This window comes from Mus pahari, chromosome 12 (genome assembly GCF_900095145.1).
Source record: "Mus pahari chromosome 12, PAHARI_EIJ_v1.1, whole genome shotgun sequence".
NCBI lineage: Eukaryota > Metazoa > Chordata > Mammalia > Rodentia > Muridae > Mus > Mus pahari.
Window position 1 is genome coordinate 33184012 of NC_034601.1, and position 22988 is coordinate 33206999.

Below are 22988 nucleotides of genomic sequence, written 5' to 3' on the forward strand. Positions count from 1 at the left end.
AGTTAACCAATGGGTTCTGAGTTAACCAATGGGTGCTGAGTTAACCAATGGGTTCTGAGTTAACCAATGGGTTCTGAGTTAACCAATGGGTTCTGAGTTAACCAATGGGTTCTGAGTTAACCAATGGGTTCTGTCCTCGTTTTCTAGCTCTCCTGAAGTGTTTACTTTTTAATTAATAATGTTACTTTTAAAATGTTAATGTTATAATTAATGGGGCAATAATATTTCTGAATTCCTATAATGATACATCACTTAATTTTCCAGCAGCTTACTTAATTCATTAGCTTTTCAGGTTGTTTAAAAGTTTCACTGGAGATGTCTAACGATAGAAAGATTTGAGACAGTTGAAATCTTCATTGACCTTATCTTTTAACCTGTTCTAGTGCAATTGCTATGTTAGCAGACAAAAACTCATTTCCCATAAGAGAGAAAATCAGTTTATTTACTGTGTCATGGCAGGGGTCGGGGGGAGTTGGACTTCACTGATGTGGCTGGACTAGCTAACCTCTGAGTCTGAGACCATACTGTCTTCAGCTCTCTTTACCATAGGTCACCTTCACAGCCCCTTTCACTTTGTTTCTGATCAGAACCCGTTAGTCCTAAATAAAAACTAAAGCATACATAGTATATACTCCTCCCCAGGAAGAACCCCATAGTCATGGGGGTGGGGTAAAAACCAAAATCAAAACAAAAGCCGGCTAATTTAGTACGGTGCTTTGTCCTCCTGATATGCACAGCTGTGCATTGTTCTTTTTCTTTTCAGAAAGGGCAATATGCCAAAGCATCTTTTCACTGATGCTGGTGCTTTTTACACACTAGATCATTTTATTATTGTTTATGCTGTTAGTGTAAAGTTACATTCTAGGACCTGAAAATGTCTGGAACATTTAGGGCTGTACATCCCACATTTGATGAAACCTGCCAAGGGAGAGGAGGGAGGGAGTGTGCATGGTGCCGTGTGTGGTGCTGTCTTACTGTGGCTGTAGGAACGTGGCATATGTGACTGGGTAAGTGAGAAGTGCTGCAGAGAAGCTGACTGGAGAAAACAGTATCTGAGCTGCCACGTGGAGACCAGATTCTGCCTACCCTTCATAGTTGCTGTGAGGAGTCAAATAAAACGTTACTCAAGTATTGTAGGCGACAGTCTTTCCTGTGCTTATTAACTCTGCTGTCTCCAAGAGAAAGTTTAGTCCTTTGTCCTTGCAAATGCCACTGGATACACTAATCGATTAGTATTCTATTCAAATGTTTGATATTAGTTAGCTATATATAATTGATACACAAGATAATAGATTGAGTTGTGCCAGGGTCTACAAAAATCTCAACAGTCCTTCTAAAATAATCACAACCAGATCACCCGACACACTGTAGAAAACATGGATTTGGATCTAAGATGCTTGCCTTTTAAATTTGGCTCATGCGTGTGTTTGGCCTGCATGTATGTATGCATACCACATGGAGGTCAGAAGAGTATGTCAGATCTCTTAGAACTGGAGATATAGGTGGTTGTGAGCCGTTATGGATGCTGGGAATTGAACTAGGCTCTGTGCAAGAGCAGCAAGTAGTCTTTTCTTAATGCATAAGCCATCTCTATAGCCATGATCTTGCTTCTTAAGGCTTTGTAAGATTTATAGAAGACTGGGTTGATAGTGTACTTGCCCTTAATCTCAGTACACAGGAAGCAGATGTAGGCAAATCTCTTGTAGATCCAGCCAACCCAGGGCTGCATGTACTGAGTCAGTCTCTGTCTTCCTCTTTCCACTCTTTCTCAGGCATACAGAATAGGTTTGTGAAAGTTGAATACTTATAAAAATAATTATTTATTAAAAAGTAAAAAGGGTTCAAGTATATGAGCTGATACTTTAAAAAAATTAACAATATTTGGAATGAAACATCACTGATTTTGACTAAATTATTGTCATATTTGGATTTAATCAATACTATATGATCTAAGTTAAATGTACATTTCACTTCAAATTTAGTGTGATAAGCCTTTCTTTTGTTTTTTTTTTTTTTTCTTCAGATGTATGGTCTGCAGGCTGTGTGTTGGCTGAATTGTTGCTAGGACAACCAATATTTCCTGGGGACAGTGGTGTGGATCAGTTGGTGGAAATAATAAAGGTGAGATGGTTGATTTACACTTTTGCACTTTTGAACCAAAAATGTTAGACACACACACACATGCACACATGCACACAAAGCAATACCTTTACACAGTGGGAACATGACTCAGAAGTGAAAGCCCTCGCGATGCAAGCATGAGAAGTAGAGCCAGCTCCCAGAGTAGAGACCCACATGAGTGTTTCCTGGGCCTGGCATTCCCGCCCAGAGAGCCCTGAGCAGGCTGCCTGGGAGGAGAAGCCATGTCTACAAGCTCTCAGCTCGATTGAGACCCTTCTTAAATGAATGCAGTGGAGTTGTGACCAAGGAAAATTGCTGAGACCTACCTAGCCTTGGGCCTTCATGTACAAGCATACAGAGGATACAAAAGGAGAAAGGGGTTGTAGATCATTTAACAAGCTGTGCTACAGAGAGGGTTGGGGGAGAAAAAAAAAAAACCATTGGCTTTCTTTTTTAAAAATTTATTTTTAGCCAGGCGTGGTGGTGCATGCCTTTAATCCTAGCACTTGGGAGGCAGAGGTAGGCGAATTTCTGAGTTCGAGGCCAGCCTGGTCTACAAAGTGAGTTCCAGGACAGCCAAAGCTACACAGAGAAACCCTGTCTCGAAAAACCAAAAAAAAAAAAAATTTATTTTTATTGTATGGATTATTTTTTTTCCCTCCCCTCCCCTCTCTTCCTCTCTCCCTCTCCCTCTCCCTCTCCCTCTTTCTTTCTTTCTTCTTTGGCTTGTGTGTGCATTTGTGTATTACATGTGTTCATTGTGCTCTCCAAGGCTCGGAGGATTGCAGATCATTGTAAGCTGCTGCCACATGGGTTCTGGGAATCAAACCTCTGGAAGAACAGTCTGTGCTAAGACACCTTTGCAGCCACATGATCCACATGATCAGATTATTTTAAGATCTGTGTCATAATTTAACATTGTTTTTCCTTTTAATATCAGGAAAAATAGGGATTTAATGCTATTGGGCCCAAATATAGTTGAAGAGGTCATCTTCCTTAACTCTGGAATTGGGTTTCACAGCTGAGACCACTGTGGTAACTTCTTTTTTTCTTGTGTTGTGTTGTGTTGATTTTTGAGACAGGGTTTTCCATGTAGCCCTGGTTATCTTGGAACTCACTTTATAGACAACACTGGCCTTGCACTTTGAGATCCTTGGTAGCCATTTTTAACGTCAGACTGAACCCTTAACCTTGTCAACAATACTGCTTTCTTCTTACTGATTAGAAACAAGTGGTAGAAATCATGTGAAGACAAAGGAATCTTGAAGAAGGGCTTTTTCAAATGTACAAAGTACTCTTCAGTATTTATGAGACCCTTTGCACTTTTTAAATACATGTATATGATTCATACATGAGAAACATGAAAGAAATCCTAGTCCCGGTATTACACTAGGATTATTGAACTGGTGTTCAGTTCTTAGAAGAAATAAGAACTAGGCATTAGATACAGAGACCTCCTGTGTATCTCAAAGGGAGTGATACATTTTTATTATCATTCTCTCATATATTACATCCCAACTTCAGCTTCCTCTCCCTCTTCTCATCCCAGTCTCCCCCTCTTCCCCACTCCCATCAATTCCTCAGAACTTCCGAACAGAGCAGGCCTCCCATGGGTATCAACCAAACACCTATCAGGTTGTAATAAGACTGGGCACATACCTTAATTAAGCTGGGATGAGGCAACCCAGTAGGAGAAAACGGATCCCAAACCAGCCAGAAGAGTCAGAGACAAGCCCTGCTCCCACTGTTAGGAGTCTCACAAGAAGACCAATGTACACAACTATACGCAGAGGACCTAGGTCGGACCCATGCAGGTTCCCTCTCCGTAGCCCCTGTGAGTCCAGGTTAGTTGATTCTGTGGGTTTTCTTTGGTGTCCTTAACCCCTCTGGTTCCTACTTTTAAAATTGCAGAAACAGAAATAGTGTTCATTTGGGGGGTTGTTTAACCCAAGATTTTCAGACATTCCCCTTTCTTGAATGTTCTGCTTAGGCTGAGATTCACCTAGAATTTTTCTAACGTTTTGTTTCTGCAGATATATAGCAGATGATGGTTTTACTTTGGTGCTCAGTGTTTTGTACATAATCAGAGAGAAGTTACCTTTTTATGGAAGGACAGAACTTGTTTCCAAGTTTAGGAAGCAAAGGCTGATAGCTAAAAACAGTTCTGATAAAGAATAGATTAGAAGGTTTGCATTTTCTAATGTCAAAACTAATCATACAATTATAGTAATTAAGACCATGTAGAACTTGCGTAAGTATAGAAGTGGAATATAATTGAGAGCCAAGAAATAAATCTTTACATTTATGGCCAGTTGATTTTTTTTTTTTTTTTGACATGTATTCTAAGACAATTCATTGGAAGAAAACCGTAATTACAGGCAGTAGTACTTAGACTGCTGGGTATGAATGTTCAGAAGAATAAAGCTGGAATCTATCTTTCTTATTACACTTTTGTGGAGGAGAGAACTTTTATTCAATCCATGGAACTGAATTAGTACAGACAGTATGGAAGAATATTTGAAGGTTCCTTAAAAGACAAATGTTTAATTATAACATGATCAAATTTCCTCCTGCATGCATATCTATCCTGAATACTTGAGAGTGTGAAAGCTGCACCCTCGAACAGTCACTGCACCATTTTTGCAGTAGCCAAAATGTGAATGACACCAGCCTGTGTCATCATTCAATAAACAGAGGGTGATATCATCATTGAGTAAATCAATGGCGATATGCTTTATTTCAGCTTGCAGTTCTCAGGCCACACTCCATCACTGAGGTAAGTCAGGGCTAAAACTCCAGGCAGCATCCTAGAGGCAGGTACTGAAGCAGAGGTCATGGAGGTGTGCTGCTTAATGGATTGTTCTCATGGCTTGCTCAGCCTGCTTTCTTTTTTTTTTTTTTTTTTTTAAAAAGCTTTATTTATTTATTATATGTAATTACTCTGTAGCTGTCTTCAGACACTCCAGAAGAGGGCGTCAGATCTTGTTACAGATGGTTATGAGCCACCNATTTATTTATTATATGTAATTACTCTGTAGCTGTCTTCAGACACTCCAGAAGAGGGCGTCAGATCTTGTTACAGATGGTTATGAGCCACCATGTGGTCACTGGGATTTGAACGCAGGACCTTTGGAAGAGCAGTCGGGTGCTCTTACCCACTGAGCCATCTCAGCAGCCCTCAGCCTGCTTTCTTATGGCACACGGGACCACCAGCCCAGTGGTAGCACCACCCACAGTGACATGGGTCCTCCTGTTTCAATCTTCAGCCATGGAAAATTCACTTTAGACTTCTCTACAGGCTAGTCTTAACGTCCCAAATGACACTATCTTATGTCATGTTGACATAGAACTAGCCAGCACACCCCTTATCCTTTTAAAAAGTCTTTCAGGGTATATACCCTTTTAGCTGCATGTTTTGAGTTAGTGAAGGATTTTATCTTGGAATTGGGCCTGGAATGTAGAAGTTCTTGAACTGAAGGAGCTCAAAGGTAGGTTTAGAGGAAACAAGCGAGACCAAGGAGTGGGCTGTGTCATCTCCAGTAACTGAGCAGTGTGAGCAGTGTGCAGACGCTGGGTTTCTGTTGCAGTGCTATCTGGAAAGGCTTCTTCTTAAGAAACTAACCCTTGAACTGAATCTTCACCATGGAAACACATGAACTATTTAAAGAGGAAGGTAATGCTTAGCGATTTACCTGAAGACAGTTAGCTCTGTTGTGTGTTTTAAATACAGCTTGTGGTAGTGAATGACAGGGTTGATAGATTATGAGTGTACCAGGAACGAGGAATCTAGAGCTGTGGACAGTGGGCGTATACTATATTCTAGGGAGTTAGAAAGCCACTGCAGAATTTTAAGCAGAGGAGTAACATTTCTAATATAGTTTCTTTACTACACAGTAGCTTAAACAAAACGGGCTACACCTGCAGCTCCTTCTTTGAAGTTTGGTGCCCTCTGGTGTTGAGCCATAAAAAAGCAACTAATAACTCCTGAGTATTGTAGTTGTATTGCATTGCATGCATTGTATTGTATTGTAGTTGTTTTGTCTATTGTCCTTGTAATGTAGTGTAGTCCTTGTTGAATCAGTTTAAGACAGCCATGGAGGGAAGCTCAGCAGACCTCAACCCTAGATTATGAGCAACAGGCAACTAAGGAATGCTGAGAGCAGGAGAGAGAGCTTTCTCAGGGAAGAGCATAAGCATACTTAATTGATATGCAGTCCAAATGGTTATCTCTGAAAATGTGTAATACAAGTAACATCATTTGGACTGAGCGCTCTTGTGTGCTTCCCACCCTCCCAACACCTGTCCCTCTGTCTGTGTGTGAATGGTTAAAGAAAAAGGCCATGAAATTTGAAAGGGTGGTGAGTAAGTGGTAAGGTTTGGAGGGAGAAAGGGGAAGGGGAGAATGATATAACTATCTCAAAAAATAAGAAAATTGTTTTTTAAAAAAACCTATGTAAGAAACACCCTGTTCAGAGCTTTTTACAGATAATTTCTCTGGTGTTTGTTTATTTACTTGAAGATGTCAGTTCGGCATCTGATTTGATGTTTTCCATGTGGGGTCAATTTGTAACTAGTGGGTGAAAAAATATTGTAAGAAATATAGACAATACCAGATCTAGCTGAAATGATTTTGTTTAAGGGATGAACAAACATCCCAAAGGGATGTAGCAGATAGATCCCTGATTTTTCCATCACCCTGCCCATCTCTATGTTACAGAATGATGGGCAAAAGAAAAGATACTTTTTGCATAGATGGACAGGTCATAAACTCTGTTACAATAGAAGTGTGATTCTGCCTCTGAGTGATAATTATTTCTCCTTCCTCTTTTACTATGTGAATATTCTAGTTTCCTTTCTGTTGCTGTGATTTCAAAACAAAACAAAAAATACACTGACCAAAAGCTCCTTAGGGGAAAAGAATTTATTTGCCTTACACTTCCAGGTCACATTCTGCCATTGAGGAAAGTCAGAGCAGGAACTTGGTTACAAGCCTGTTTGCTCTATTTGGACACAGCACTACCTTTGACCAGGAAGCTCATTCATAGCTTAAGATATACAGCAGAATCTTGGAAGGATGCTGCTTGGCGGCTCACTGCAGATCCATGCTAAGTGGGTTCTCTTACACAGCCCAGGGCCTGCCTGCCCAGCACGTGGTGCCTCCACGCTGGGCTGGGCTTCCCTGGGTCAGTTAACAAACAGTCCCATATGTACCCCATAGGCCAGTCTCATCCTGGCTGTTCCTCAGTTGAGACTCCTTTCTCAGGTGACTTGAGGCTGTGTCAAGAAATTAAAAGCTCACTAGGACATTGAATTGCCATGCTTAGAGAAAAGTGCATAAAGCAAAAGTGACTAGTTCAAGTTGTTAAGGGACTTAATTTGTAAGGAATTCATAAATAGTATTCTTTTTTGTGAATATGTATCTTTCATCAAAAGTTTCTTGGAGCTTAAAATAATAATCCTATCTCTTAAAATCCAACTGAACTTCATTCTGTTTCTGAAGTGATATGGTCCTTATTAAATATGCTATCCATAAAATGAAAAATTAAGCTGCCCAATTTTAAAACACTAGCTGTGGTAAATCAGGTAAAATACTCTTTAAACTTATTAAAAATTAATGTGACAACTAGGCCTTCTAAAGTTGAGCTATAGTGGTTATTAAAATGTCTTTTCCTTGTGGTGTTGGCTTTGCTCTGTTGTCAAGGGGTCGCCCTAGTTTTAGACTTTATCTTGGCATTTGTTCACTGAGCAGCCCTTATTTCTATCAGCATACTGTTTTCTACCTTAGCTGCCAGTATGAATAGAGTTTGCTTCTGTCCCATCTGCCTTCCTCCTGGATCTTTTTACGTGAACACCAGCTCCTTGCTCTCCATCAAGGTGTTTTCAAGAGCCCTTAATTTATGTTGTATGATTGTGTCGGCCCTGGTGTTTTTATTATGTCAGTGGCCTCAGGGGCTCTGTTGGCTTTGTTTTAATTTTGAGATAGGGAATTACTGTCTAGCCCTGCCTGCCCTTGAACTTGTTTTGTAACCCTGTCTATTGTCAGCCTTGGCAGTTCTGCCTCAGCCTCCCAAGAGCAGGGGTTATAGGTGTGAGCCAGACCTTGCTCCTGCCAGCTAGCTTGTTTATCAGTTATTTCTCTAACTGCCTAGACAAAGCGCCTGACAGTAATGGAAGGAAGGACTTGGTTTGTCTCCCAGTAAGGGGACACAGTCCAGTTGAGGCAGGGAAGGCAGGGCTGCAGGAACCTGAGGCAGCCTTCACACTCCATTCCCAGCTGGGAAGTAGAGCGCATGGGTGCTGTGGTTTAACCAGCTCTCTCCTCTAGTTCATCCAGGACCCCAGCTCATGGAAGCCTCACATAGTAAATCTGTCCAGGCAACATAAGGATTGACTGTCACGACTTTTTAAGTCATATGTTCTTGTGTTGTTTAGACATTGTTCTAAGATTAAAAATACAGCTCTTTAAAACGTTGGTGTTTTTAAATGCTGCTGCTGCTGCTGCTGCTGCTGATGATGATGATGATGTAGTACCGCCTCACTTACAACCTAATGTTGACTGCATCTCCTTCTCGTCCTTTGCAGTATAACTGTAACATCTCTTTTACCTGTGTTGGAGTGTTTTACCTGTATGCATGTCTGTGCACCATGTGCATGCCTGTTGTTCACCAAGGGTAGAAGAGGGTTTTGGATCCCCTAGGACCAGAGTTAGGAATGGTTGTGAGCTGTCATGTGGGTGCAGGAAGTGGAACCCCAGTCCTGTTAAGAGCAGCAAGTGCTCCTAGTCACTGAGCCAACTCCCTGCTGCTCCTCCTTCATTTAATTGTTAATTTTTGTTAGCATCCTTATGCTATTTAATCCCTTTGTCCTCTTTTTTCTTTGTTATCCTCTCTACCTATTAAAAGCCCCACCTTCCCTCCCCAATTCACTTTAAATTTTTAAATTTTAAATTAAAAGTGCAAGGTCCATGCAAAATTTTTCCCTTCTAAATTTTTCCCTTTAGTGATTTTTATCTACTATGACTTCACATGATGTTACTGTTTATGGTAGTTGAGTTTCCTTGAGTCTTCTTAGATTGTGAACCATGCATGATATTTGTCAAATTAGAAAAAAATTAGTTTGTAGTTTTTTTTTAAACAATTTTTGGATTTGTATCTGTTTTGTTTTTTTTAACTCTTACCTTTACTCTTTTCTCAGCTAAAATACATATGGACACATGCATATATATGTATATATACACATACATACATACATGCATGTATTAGTTGTATGGTTGAACATCCTTAATCCAAATCTAGAAAATATGAAATATTCAAATCCGAAGGTTATATATTTTTTTTTTTAGTACCAATGTGATGCACAAATGAACACCACACCTGACCTCATAAAATGGGTTGCAGTAAAAAATGCAGACACATTGAAAATCTTGTATAAAATTATCTTCACCTTATGTCAGGTACATATGAGATATAAGAGAAATTTTTGTTTAAACTTGAGTCCTATCTGCAGGGTGTGGGTGTGTGTGTGTGTGTGCGCGCGCGCGCGCGCGCACACGCGTGCGTGCGTGCATACTCATAAAGTCCAAAAAATATGAGTTAGAAATGTGTGGGGTCTGAGAGTGGAGAGTAAGGAATGAGAAGATCGCCTTCGTCCTTCCCTCTGGCTTCAGCTCCAGTCGTTTCTTGGCCATTTTTCATTCACTGGGTCCTTCTGTGTGTCCAGCTTGCTGTCTGTCTCCTTCTAGTGAGCTTTATGTTTCACGCCCTGTAGTAAGTGTACACTCCACGTGCTTCTGCATTCCCTCTCATCCCCTGTTATAGAAGCCTATTCAGTGTTCGTGTGTGCCAGCGCCGTCCCTGGAGTGTTTTGACCGACTCTCCCACCTACTTCTTGCTTGTATTATCTGACATCAGAACTGCTCGTTTTTTGAGTCTCTGGTAGCCGTGGTTTTTGTTTGTATTTAACTTCTTTATTCCTGGAAGCCAGTTGTACTACTACTTCAAAAATGGCTAGAAGCAGAATTCTGTGGTACAGTGTCTCCCCCAAACCACCACCACCTCCCTTTTAATTACACGAGTTATTGTCCTTCATTCCTTACAGCAACGGTACTCAGTACAGTTAGACCTTTGGTTACAAAAACACTTTGCATGGACCTTGCACTTTTATGGTGCTTTGGCATCACATGTCATCTTGTGTGTACCTAAACATGAATGTGTCAGATAGTTTTAGTGTAAGTCTACAGCTACAGAAACCATAAAAGTGATTCTCCTTGATTATTTAATTTTATAAAGTATATTTATGATATCAATAGCCAGTTAGATAACTATGGTCTTTCATATTCTGTTGCTGAAGATGTATTATTAAGTTTATGATATTATGTTTACTCACTTGAATTTCCACCATGAGTCAATTTTATTTAAATGAGCTTTTTTCAAGTTGTCAAGTCTGTATAACTTAGTTTGTTATTTTTACAATTTGCTATGTTTTGTTTATTTTTATTACTATTGAAGATCATGGCCAGGTGGTGGTGGTACATTGCACGTCTTTTATCTCAGCACTTTCCAGGCAGAGGCTGGCAGATCTCTGAGTTCGAGGCCAGCCTGGACTACAGAGCTAATTCTAGGATAGCCAAGACTATACAAAGAAATCCTGTCTTGAAAAATCCAGAAGAAAATGTATTCCGGCTGGAGATGGCTCAGCTATTAAGAACATTGTTTTTTTCTTCCATAGATCCTGAGCTCAAAGTTTGTATTTGTGATATGATGTAGTTCAAAAGAATTTTTTTCATTTTTCATTTTTGTTTTTGTTTTGGTGTTAGTAATCAAAACTCAGGGCTCACACTGCCCAGCACGTACACCATGGCTGCATCCCTGACCCAGGAACTGATGTAGTTTTACAAACTGTCCCTTATTTTTTGCCTTACTTCTGGAAAACATCTTAACGAGTTATGAAAAATATGGCCAATCTCCTTCCTTGACTTCCATGATATTTTCCTCCCTAGGATTGATTCCAACCACTATCTCAGACCTTTTTTGGTTTTTAATGACCTTACATTTGTTTTGTTTGAAGACTTTTATTAACAAGTATATAATGCATCCAAATTACTCTTCCCCTTCACCTCGATGTGTGCATGTCAGTAACCTCTCCTCCCTACGAGTCTCTTTCCTGCATTCATGTTGTTTTGCTTTCTTGCGTGACCCAGAGTGACCATGGTTTTGAACCTCTGTCTCTTGGTGCCTGTTAGGGACGAGTACAACTTTAGACCGTTGACTGCCCCTACCTCAGACTCTTCCATAGAGCCCTCATCAGCCTCCCTCAGATCCGTGATTGACGATTGACAAGCACAGTGAGCAGCAGTCCCAGCTAAGGAGAGATCATGACTCAGTGGCTGTGTCAGACCCGGGTGTCATTTCATAGCCCTTCCCTTTTCTTCCAGCTCTTACATTCTTTCTCCAGGCATCTTCGAGGGAATGGTGTAAATATTCCTGTTAGCATTGAGTACTCGGTGGTACTTGTTCTCAGCATATTTACTATTGTTTATTGCAAAGAGAACTGTCTGATTAAAGCTGGAGTCATATTTGTCTGTAGGTATAAAAATAAACAATTGGAAGGCAGTTTGCCAGTCTTCTTTTTCAATTTCTCATTTGTCCATGTGCTTGCTTGTCTTATGGTGGCCAGAGTACAATTTGGTGCGTTACTTGTTGGACACAGTCCCTTGTTTTATTTGAGTCAGGGGCTCTCCCTGAGCTGTAACTTGCCTTCTAGGTCAGGCTGACTGCCCCCATCTCCCAGAACAGCAATGCCGCCAGGCCTGCCATTCACATGCTTTCTTACAGATCAATTCAGGTCTTCATGCTTGCTTTACAGAAAGTGCTTTACCAACATAGTTACTCCTCAGCTCCAATTTCTTTCTCTAAATGTCTGTCAGTTCAGGTCCTGTATTCTACATTCTTGCCCTTGCTTTACTGATTAGACATTGTTGTAATCACATGGGTCCCAGCCTCTAGTAAACTAATTGTGCTAAATGTTGTTTGGGGGTTTTTACCCACTTTAGATCATTTAGTTCCCAAACAAAAGACAGAAAACCTTCTAGTACACCTAGAGCTGGGCAGATACCAGCCACCTATGCTAGTTTGTCTGCTTCCCTGTCAGTAGCCCCGAAATCTCACTTGCCACATTACATCCGGCCACGCTTACACCAACAGGCCTACTCCAGCTACTCCCCATGGCCATGTGCTCACAGTTGACGTTGCCCCCTTGACCTCCTCCTCCTCCTCCTCCTTATCCAAGACCCCCAGCCTGGGAACCTTTCCTCGGCTCCCTTTCTTCAGCACCCCATCCCAGGGCTATAGGCATCTTTATTAACCAATCATGGATAACTTGGGCAAGGATTACCCAATTTAGCATTTTAATACAAATAGCACCAGCCCAACCTCCTACACCTAATACCAGTTTGTGGGGAGCTCTTCCTTGATGGTTTTCTTTCTAAGTCCTCTTTGTGATTTAATAACCTAAGTATTTTTCACAACCACTGAAATTAGAAACCAAATCATTTACTTTCCTCCTAAACTTATAATTAGACTCTTTGAAATCGCCCCCTGAAACTGATGTTCCTCTAGAAAGCCTCAGTTCTGACACAGCTCGTCTCTACCTTGCTTTTACCTCTGAAAAGATACTCATTCTAGTGAGCTTTCTAGGAGATTAACAAACATACACTAACCTGTAGATCAGAAGATCGCTAGTTATCCAGAGTTTGTTTGATTTCTGTAGCCCTTCATGATCAAGTGTAGAAAAACAAGAGTTTCTCTGTGTAGGCCAGCTGACCTAGAAATAGCTGTGTGGATCAAGGATGGCCTTGAACTCCAGTTGTGTCTGCCTCCCAAGTGCTGGGATTAAAGGCTTTTGATACCACACCCAACCTAGGAATATACATTAATAAAAAATTTGGTTCCTAATGTTTCATCTTAACTGACTTATCAAAATCACCACCACCAACAACAAAAATCCTACAAATAGCTTTTGTTTTTAAGATTTAAAAACTAATCAAAAGATTAGAAACATGACTAGTTCACTGTTTCATCTAGAACATTTTGTGATGTTCGAATCTCTTCTTCCCATTGAGGTGCCTCAGTACATTCAGGGTTGTGGGGCTTTAAATAAAGTGTGCTGGGGAATTTCTAATGACTGTCTGCAAGTTAGTAACTAAAGCTTCTTAAAAGTCACAAGTGCAGGTTCTTAAGTACAAAACAAGACAGCCCAGCAGTTAAATTCCAACCAACAACTATGGCTAAGGAATCTCATTTCCTTACTGTTGAATAGGTTTTGTTCCACTGTTACAAAGTATCATGCAGTGTATTTAAGGAGACTCCTACAGATGTAAAAACTGAGAATATGACAAGTCAGTCTTTGGCTTCCCAAGAAGTAGAGCATGTGGTACTTGTTTTTCCATGGCTGACTTGGTTTATTATAATGTCCTTTAGCTTCATTCATGTTTCTAGTGACAGAAGTCCATTTGTCTTATGGCAGAATAATACCCCATTGTATGTGAATAACATCCTTCCCTGTATCCATCCATTCCAAGATCTCATATCTTGGCTATTGTAAAGCAGTAAGCATGTGGGTGCAGTTGTCTCTTAAGTGGTTTTTGAATCATTAGAGTTCCTAATATAGTATAGATATGTTTTTTTTAAAAAAGTCTTTGAGTTATTAAGAGTATCTTTTGAAGAAAAATCTAATTTAAAAGTCAATGACATGGGCTGGTGAGATGGCTCAGCAGGTAAGAGCACCCAACTGCTCTTCCAAAGGTCCAGAGTTCAAATCCCAGCAACCACATGGTGGCTCACAACCATCCCTAACAAGATCTGACTCCCTCTTCTGGAGTGTCTGAAGACAGCTGCAGTGTACTTACATATAATAAATAAATAAATCTTTAAAAAAAAAAAAGTCAATGACATTATGAAAGTTTTAATGATGTGTAGAGAATTAAGACCAACAAAAACTAAGGAATTCAGCTTTGACATGGTGCTGTTTGCTATTAATCCTAGCACTCAGGAGGCAGGGGCAAGCAGGTAATCAATGATTTCCAGGCCAGTAAGGCCTACATCGTGAGACTGGTTTTTTGTTTGTTTGTTTTTGTTTTAATTTGTTCTGAATGTTTGTAGAACTACACCTGATTATTTGTTGGTTGCAAGCACAAATTAAATATTTAATATTATATCACTCTCCTGTGAAACTATCACTAATTTGTAAATAGTGTAATATTTTATTTCAACAGATTTGTTTCAGCTGGTAGTAGTGATACACAACTTTAAGCGCAGTACTCAGCAGTTGGGAGGATCTCTGAATTGTAGACTAGCCAGGGCTATCTGTAGAGACACTGTCTCAGTAAACAAGCCTATTTCATATTAGGCTCTAAGGTAATGAAGAAAAACGTGTGAAATCCTGTGTTTGTGTGTGTGTGTGTGTGTGTCTGTGTGTCTGTGTGTGTGTCTGTCTGTCTGTCTAGACCTGTCTTCAGCAGCCTTCCCTGTATTCAGTACCTACTACAGCTCTAGAGGCATTGAAGTGCTCAATTTATTTTGCCTTTATTGCTTGCTTATGTTTTAATAAACAGCTATATAAGTTTTCTTGTTCTTTATGTCTTCTCTAGGTCTTCAGGTAGTTTCTTTTGTGTAGTGTTACTCTAAATATTCAGTGATTGTGTGAAATGGTGAAATTTGCCAACAAACGCCTGACTATAACATTGTTAGGCCTGGCTAACTTGAGTGTCACTTTTCCTTATAGATCAGCTAAGATCAGAGTTGGGATACAGTGGGAAAGGAAGCCAGGGGATTACTTGAATTTTCTAAAATTATCTTTTTATTTTATATGTATGGATGTTTAAAAAAAGAAAAAGTGTGCAATATGGGAGCGCTTGGTGCCCTCACAGCCCAGTTGTATTGTTGGATCTCCTGGGACTAGGGTTACACATGGTTATGTTCTTAACTAGTATGTCAGTCCCTGGAATCTTTTCTAGTAATTTTATGACTCAGATTTTTTAAACATTAGTATCATAGAACATTAGTCTGCGATGGTATAGCATGGTTTTATAAATACAATCTAAAAAACTTTCACAAAATCCATTGAGTTTATTTCAGCTTGGAATTTATTATATTAGTAAAACCAATGCATCAATATATGGGTAGATAGAAAGTTGACAATATTTTTTTTTCTCTGTATAGGTCCTAGGAACACCAACAAGGGAGCAAATTAGAGAAATGAACCCAAATTATACAGAATTCAAATTCCCCCAAATCAAGGCACATCCTTGGACAAAGGTGAGTGAAAATCAATTTGAGAAAGTCCAACAACTAATAGTTAAGTAAATCTCAGGGTTTTCATTGTACTTAAGTTGAACAATTAGAGATAGACCTTATGTTAATTACAAATGCATAGCAGTTCTCTGTGAAGGTGGCTCTCAGTGGCTGCAGCTCAGTGTGTATTGATGGTATGCTATTATTCCTGTGGATTGCCTGTAGATACTTTCCAGCCTGGGCTTTCATTTGCAAGTAGGAACCAAGTATCCGTGACATTAAAATTAACGGTATAGGACTTTTAAAACCTAAGGTTCTAAATTTCTTAATTTAAATAGAAATGTATAATACAATATTATCACAAAAAAATACCTTTACATTTTTTTATTCTTTTAAACTATCAGAACAACCCTTTTTATAGCTGTGTGTGTTTGCTTGTGTCCTGTCCTGTTGGTTCTTCAGAAGCAGTATTTTTAAAGCAGGTAGAATCTGGTGGGATACAAACTTTGAAAGTAATTTATAATGTTTATAAGATGTTACTAACCATTGGAAAAGCCTAATCAGAAGGTTTTCCACCCGGGGTTGTGTTATGAGGTTAACTGTGCAATGAGGAAAAAAAGAAGAAGAATGTGTTAGTATTTACAGATGGAGTTCATTTGTAGCAGACTTTTTTTAAATAGATTTAGAAACTCTAGCCAAAGCTAGGAATCCATTGATGCAGGCAGCTCTCACAGTCGGGCGTTAAGCTAGCACTTGTTCTGTGTACACAAGAGTGTGTGTCTGGTGCTGGTTCTTTACAGTCACAGTCATGTGCCTTGCATCAGTCACAGAGGTAGGTAGGAAGGTAGATAGGTAATGATATAATAGGTTAGAAGCAGTCAGCTTTTAAATATGAAGTTCAAAGAAGACCCTATTTTAAAATGTCCACATGACATTGATTAGTCATTTAGTTGACTGTAAAATGTTGAGGAGGTGAAGTAATTTAAGACTGTATATGAAATGGTTCATACTCCCATGTGTGCAGTTAGTATGCCTGCCTGTCTTAGCTAAGGCTTTGTTGCTGTGAAGAGACACCATGCTCTCTTCAACTCTTACAAAGGAAAGCATTTAATTGGTGCTGGCTTACGGTACAGATTTAGTTCATTACCATTATGGCGAGAAGCATGGCAGCACATGGGACTGGAGAGGTAGATAAGAGTTCTACATCTTGATCTGAAGGTAGCAGGGATAGAACTATGAGCCCATGGACCTGGACTTGAGCATCCAAAATCTCAGATCTCGCACTCACAGTGATACACTTCTTCCAACAAGACCATAACCACTCCAATGAGACCACACCCACTCCAACAAGGCCACACCTCCTAATAGTGCTACTCCCTATGAACCAAGCATTCACACACATGAGCCTATGGGTGCCATTCCTTTTCAAACCACCACACTGCCTCCCTTTCTCTTCCCGTTCTGTTATCCTCCTAATTACATGATGGTTCCAGGTACTTCCTTTAACATTCTCATAGCCTCTCTTCAAAAAAAAAAAAAAAAAAAAAGAAAATACTTTACATTCATTATTTCTTTCCTATTTAAACAAAGATGTCAGTAATATTTTAGTGCCAGAAATATAGACAGAGGCTTTCCTTCTAAGAGGCCAAATCCCCTTCATTTTAGAATTCATGGTGAACACTTGTCTTTGATAAAATCATCTTGAATCTTTGTGTTTAAGTCTTATTTTGGAGCTAAGTGAAATATATTTAGCATCTTTGATGTGGCACTAAACCCAGAGGACTGTAGGTGACCTGTTTGGATTTTGAGGCCAAGTAGATTGAATCTACAAAATTATTACAGGTCAGTCAGTGTCTATTGTGAGTGATTTATAATATACTGCAGTCCAACTAAGTTAAGGAGAAAATAATAGGGAATTCTGAGTATTAAATACAGGGATATATATATATATATGTATGTATCAATGTCTCTTTAATACACACAAATTTGTATGCTACACAGAAATCCCATGACTCCAGTTGAGTAAACGATGAGAACATGCTTGTATTGAATTTAAAAAAAAAAAAAAAAGATTTTCAAAAGTAAAATGTGGAATTGGATTCCCAGAGGTAGCGCAATGCCCTCTTCCTTTATCCTCCCGTTCTGGTCATTTACAGCAATGTGAGAAGTGTGGCCTGTATTCGGTAGCCAGTAGCATCATCTCAAAACTGTACATAACGTTCTCTACAGACACCTGGTCCTTCGACTCTGGAAAGACAGAGAAGCAAGAATGCCTTTGTTCTCTGTTTTCTTCCTTTAGAAGCCACTTCAGCCACTTCCCTAAACCATGGGGGGGGGGGGTGCCCTGGCTTCTTGACTGCAGTGTGACCCTCAGTTGTTTCCATACACTCCCTCACATCTAATTAAACACACTGAAACCCAAGTCCTGGACTCCTGTTTAAGTCTCCACCCTCTTTCTAGAAACAAATCATTTTTACAAATGCACTATTCTGCAGGGTGAGTAATTTGTATTCTCAAAAATGTAGACAAATAAATATTGAGAAAACTGTCTTCCTCACAAAGGATGCAGGTGTAGAGGAACTAGAGAGGAAGAACGATATTGTCAGTATGCTACATTACAAGATTTATGGGATATAGGGACCTGTTCAAGTTGCCCTTGACTGTTACATACAGCTAATTTGGAGGCTGAAACAGTTGTTTCCTCCCTTAAGACATTTGTTGCTCTTCCAGAGGACTGAGGGTTCAGTTCCTAGAACTCCCAAGGAATTTGATTCCCTCTTCTGACCTCTGCAGATACCAGACACACATGTGATACACATAAGAACATGCAGGAAAAAACCATATACACATAAAAGGAAATATATCTTAATAATTATAAAATAGCTAGTGTAACCTAATTCATTGATAAAGCACTTAATGGTTTAAGTGGGAAAGGAATTGAGGCTTGTGCTTTGGTGTGTGCTGTATATTTTAAAAAAGAAATGCCCGATTGAAAGCTAAAGGAAATGATACCACTGTAGACTGAGAATTAAATCCAGCGATGTGGTTGGGAAAAGAGAAGAAACTTACCTCCTGTCTTTAGTACATGGAGGCAGGGTTACCTAGCAGGTCATTAAGAAAGAAGGAGTTTAAATACTATTTCTGTTTTGTAAGATAGTGATTATCTACCTTGTCTTTTCTTCTGGTTCTTTTCAAAATGCAGCTATACTAATTATGAAGGATTTTCTTATTTCAGTCATGAGATTCTACTCAATATATTTCTGCTTGTCTCTTACTTCTGCCTTATGTCCTGGCCTTGCTTTAGGCCATTGTGGTAATGTAGAGCTCCCACCTCCTTACTGAGTTCATCCCTGCAGCATCAGAAAGCCCAGTCCAGCCCTCTCGCTTCTCTGATTCCTCATAGCTTTTAAGAAAGTTGCCCGTGGAATGCATGTTATGACAAAGATGAACTTATTATGATTTCCATATAGTTATTAACTATTTATTCCATTATTGTCAGAACAACCCCCCTTTGAATGCAGACTATCAAGGTCATACTGTTGTTAATCTTTTTCTGCCTGCTCTTTCAATAAGCAGACTTAGTTCTTGTCTTGCCCCCAAGATTAAGATTCCCTGAGGAGATGTAGTTACTAGAACTATCTCTTTACCAATTTGTTCTGCCTCCTCCACGGTGTGTGTGTGTGTGTCTGTGTGTGTATGTATGTACAGGTGATGAATTTAAAGTTCCATGTATAAGGTAGATTGGAGATAACTCCTCAGATCATTTGATAATATAGTTTTCTTGGGTGTCTCCAGTTCCCACTATTGAGTAGCTGATGTCTTTTGTTTAAATTACTGTCAAATACTCTCTTTTGTCCTGATAGCAAATAATCCAGAGGTCAGATAGGTAATGCCAATGTCTGTGAATTTGTACAGAGTAGTGGAAGTCATTTAATTGGTTTGTGGAAAGAAGCAGAGCAGACTCTCCAGTGCCCCGCCTGCTACCCTGCGGTTGTCTTACCGTAAAGGGACATGCACCCGTGGCACCCAGGCTCAATTTTCTATCTAATCAGACTTCCCTAATTGATGCAGGGGAAGTCACATTTGTTTTTATATATCTTCTTGCTAGTGTCTTTTGGCTCTCCACATCCACATTCAGCTGGATGGGCTGCGTTTGATCCCAGGAACTCACTCCATAGGTGGCTCTTGGGTCTCTCTGAACACACACACACAACAAGCAAATGTAAAGAAAAACTTTCTGCTTTGTTTTTGTTTTGGCTTTTGCTTTTGAGACAGGGTCTCTCTGTGTAGCCCTAGCCATCCTAGAACTTGGTCTGTAGACACAGGCTGTTCTCAAACTAAGAGAGATCTACTTGCCTCTGCCTCCTGAGTGCAGGTATAAAAGAATGTTTGTTGCCAAGTTTTTGACATAGTAATTTAATACTTGAACAGCTAAATCTTAACTATATACATAGGTTATGTGGGAACATCAGTCATTATAACAGGTGCCCAGAAAATAGCTTCCAGCCAAAGCAGTTGCCACAGGCTTGGTTTGTTAGCGCATGCGTCGGTAGGAATGACGCTGCTGTTCTGTTGTGCTGACAGAGCAAAGTCGAGTTGGAGGCACTTAACTATCAGAGGGATCAGTTTATACTGAGTAAGTCATACTCTCAGCTTAAAACTAAACCAAAACCCTCATTGTTGGTTTTTAAAGGCTCTTGATAACCTTACGTTTTCCATGACCCTTTCATATGGCAGATTTGTCCATTTCAGATCTTTTAGCACATTATGGAAAACCTTCAGAGAGACCCGCAGAGCACAAAACAAACATGGCTGTCAGACTTTGCTTGCAGACCCCATACCTACTTTTTCCCATCTTTATACCATTCGCATGTGTTCCAGAAAACATAAAGCCATATTGGGCTTATCTGTTAGTTCCTAAGATTGCCTCTGACCTGTGGCATTGCTTGTGGACAATCAGATTGGTTTTTTCCAACACTGCCTTGAATACTGTTGTAGCCGGTTGCCACTTGCCTTGTGAGTGTGTGTACCATCACTGCTGAGTTTTTTCTGCCTCTGTTAGGACCAGCACCATAATCATCATAATCTCCTCCCTTTCTGATACTCAATCTTCTTAGGAATAACCTCCTTAGTCTTCTGTCTTCCAGGCTGTGTTCTTTTATTTCATTTCTGAAAATTACACATACGAAGATGTAGCTCTTAACACTAGGAGCATGGCTCGGTAATACAGCATATTCCTAGCATATGTAAGGCCCCAGGCTTGATACCCAACATAAGACACACACATGCAAACCACACACACACACACAGGGGGTGATATATAAATTTAAGAGGTAGGGGGACAAATGATGGGATTGGGAATAGATTGGAGAAAATATTTTTTTTTTTAGTTTTATCATTGTTATTTTTAAATACTATGTATTCTTTATCACCAGTGTTATGCTGGGTCCCATAAAGGATACAAAATAAAATATACAGTTCTTGCCTTTGAAGAGCATAGTTAAAGCAAGTATTAAGGGAAGGCAGTAAAAGAAGTCTCCTTAAAGCTGACATAGAACAAGGGCTGGTGAAGTAGAATTAAGATTTGCTTAAGTGGGACCGATGAAGTGGCTCAGCTGCTGAAGGCTCTTACACTAGGCCTGGGTGGCCTGAATTTGATCCTTGGAACCCACAGAGTGGAAGAAAATAACTGAGTCATGTGAGTTGTCCCCTGACTTCCAAGCATATAAACACAAATGAATTTTAAAAGGTGAAAGAAAGAAAAAGGAAGACAGACATAAAGACATGATTTGCTGAGGTATAGAAAAAAAAAAGGCTAGGCAGAGAGATGAATGGAAGGGAAATGTGTACTCTGAGGAAAGCTAGCCTGATTGTCATAGCTGTTTCATAAAACCATGAAAAGTTACAGAGTTAGTGTCATTTGGTAATGCATGCTTAGTGTAGGTCTGTAGTAATGTCTCATCAATGGGGGTGTGGGAGGAAGAATGGCTTTGCATAGGGAATGTTCTTTCTGTGACTGTTTCTTTCCATGCCTTCTAATTAGGACAGTTGAAACTCACTAACTGCTAGGGCTCGCTTTGGAGTAACTACGAAAAGGATCTTTGTGCTTCTTGTTCTCTCTCTGCTTTCTTCATCAGACTTTTCTAACCCTCAAAAGTTAGAAAACTGCGTGTCTTTTTTCATTAAGCTTGAGCTGTGTTCAGTTTGTGATCCATCTGTATGACAATGACTTCAGGCATAGCAATTTTACTTGGCTTGTGAATTCTCTGAAAGTTGGTCTTCACTGGCTTCTTAAGGGGGGGAATTAATTTATAGCTGTCTTAGGATTTTATTGCTTTGAAGAGACATGGTAACAACTCTTACAAAGGAAAGCATTTAATTAGGACTGGCTTAGTTTCAGAACTTCAGTCTGTTACATCATGGCAGGTGGCTCGCAGGCAGACATGGTGCAGGGGAAGGAGCTGAGAGCTCTACATCTGAATTCACAGGCAGAAGGAAAAGACTGAGCTGCTAGGTCTTGCTTGAGTATCTTAGACCTCAGAGCCTGCCCCAACAAGGACACACTTCCTCCAGCAAAGCCACACACCTACTCCAGCAAGACCACACTTCGTACCACTCCCTATGGGGGTCACTTTTATCAAACCACCAGCCACAGTAGTAGATTGAATTGCCTTATATTTCAGTGTATCACTAGATGACTGTATGAAAGCATGAAAAACACCAATAAAGGAAAATTTTAAAGTATGAATTACTTAATTATTGTTACCTACTTAGAAAGCCACTTAGTGGGTTTCTTTTTGTTGTTAAGTAACATAAATAACTATTCTCAGTCTCACTTGATCTTATATTTAGGTTTATTAATTGCAGATAGTTTTGGATTACTTGAGAGCCAGTATTGACCTTGTTCTTTAATATTCATGGTTTACCGGTTTTTAGTCCTGGGGGATGGCTAGGCAGTGGTGGCGCACGCCTTTAATCCCAGCACTAGAGAGGCAGAGGCAGGCAGATTTCTGAGGTCAAGGCCAGCCTGGTTTACAGAGTGAGTTCCAGGACACCCAGGGCTACACAGAGAAACCCTGTCTCGAAAAAACAAAAACAAAAAACTGGGAGATTATATTTGCCTGTGACCAAAAATTGTGTCAGTTTCATAAGCTTATAATGGAAAGTAATAGGAGGTAGCTGTTTGGACCAAACTCATAATTTGTTCTGTGTTCTACTAGGTTAATTTCCACTCTCTATAGTTATAAAAAGTGGGCATTTTTCTATGGCTGTTGCTGGGTGCATAATATAACACCATTGATGAGAACTGACCGTGTGAGATACATCTTTCACCACAGGCCCTGACATGTATGCGATTATTCCTTAACAGCCATTGTGCAGGACCTCGGGTTCAGCCATAGCACTAAGCTTCAAGATGGATTGTCATAGCCAGTCTTAGAAATTTGTCTCTGTTATCTGAGTAGCTCAAATGCCAATTTATTTTGACTAATTCTTAAGGATATGTTTGCATTTGTTCAATACTACAGAGACTTTTGGGGGAACATTAATTTTAATAGCGGTTTCCCCGTTGTGGACTAG

The 22988-nt window shown here is 39.8% G+C and overlaps 1 protein-coding gene across 2 annotated transcripts in view; it reads left to right on the forward strand.

The window, feature by feature from the left end:
* Positions 1-22988, forward strand: part of Gsk3b (glycogen synthase kinase 3 beta) — a 156048-nt gene that overhangs the window by 103764 nt on the left and 29296 nt on the right. For both annotated transcript variants that reach the window (XM_021209356.2, XM_021209355.2), the window contains exons 7-8: positions 2024-2121; positions 15339-15434. In XM_021209356.2, coding sequence (XP_021065015.1) covers positions 2024-2121; positions 15339-15434 — 194 coding nt within the window. The remainder of the gene's footprint in view (positions 1-2023; positions 2122-15338; positions 15435-22988) is intronic.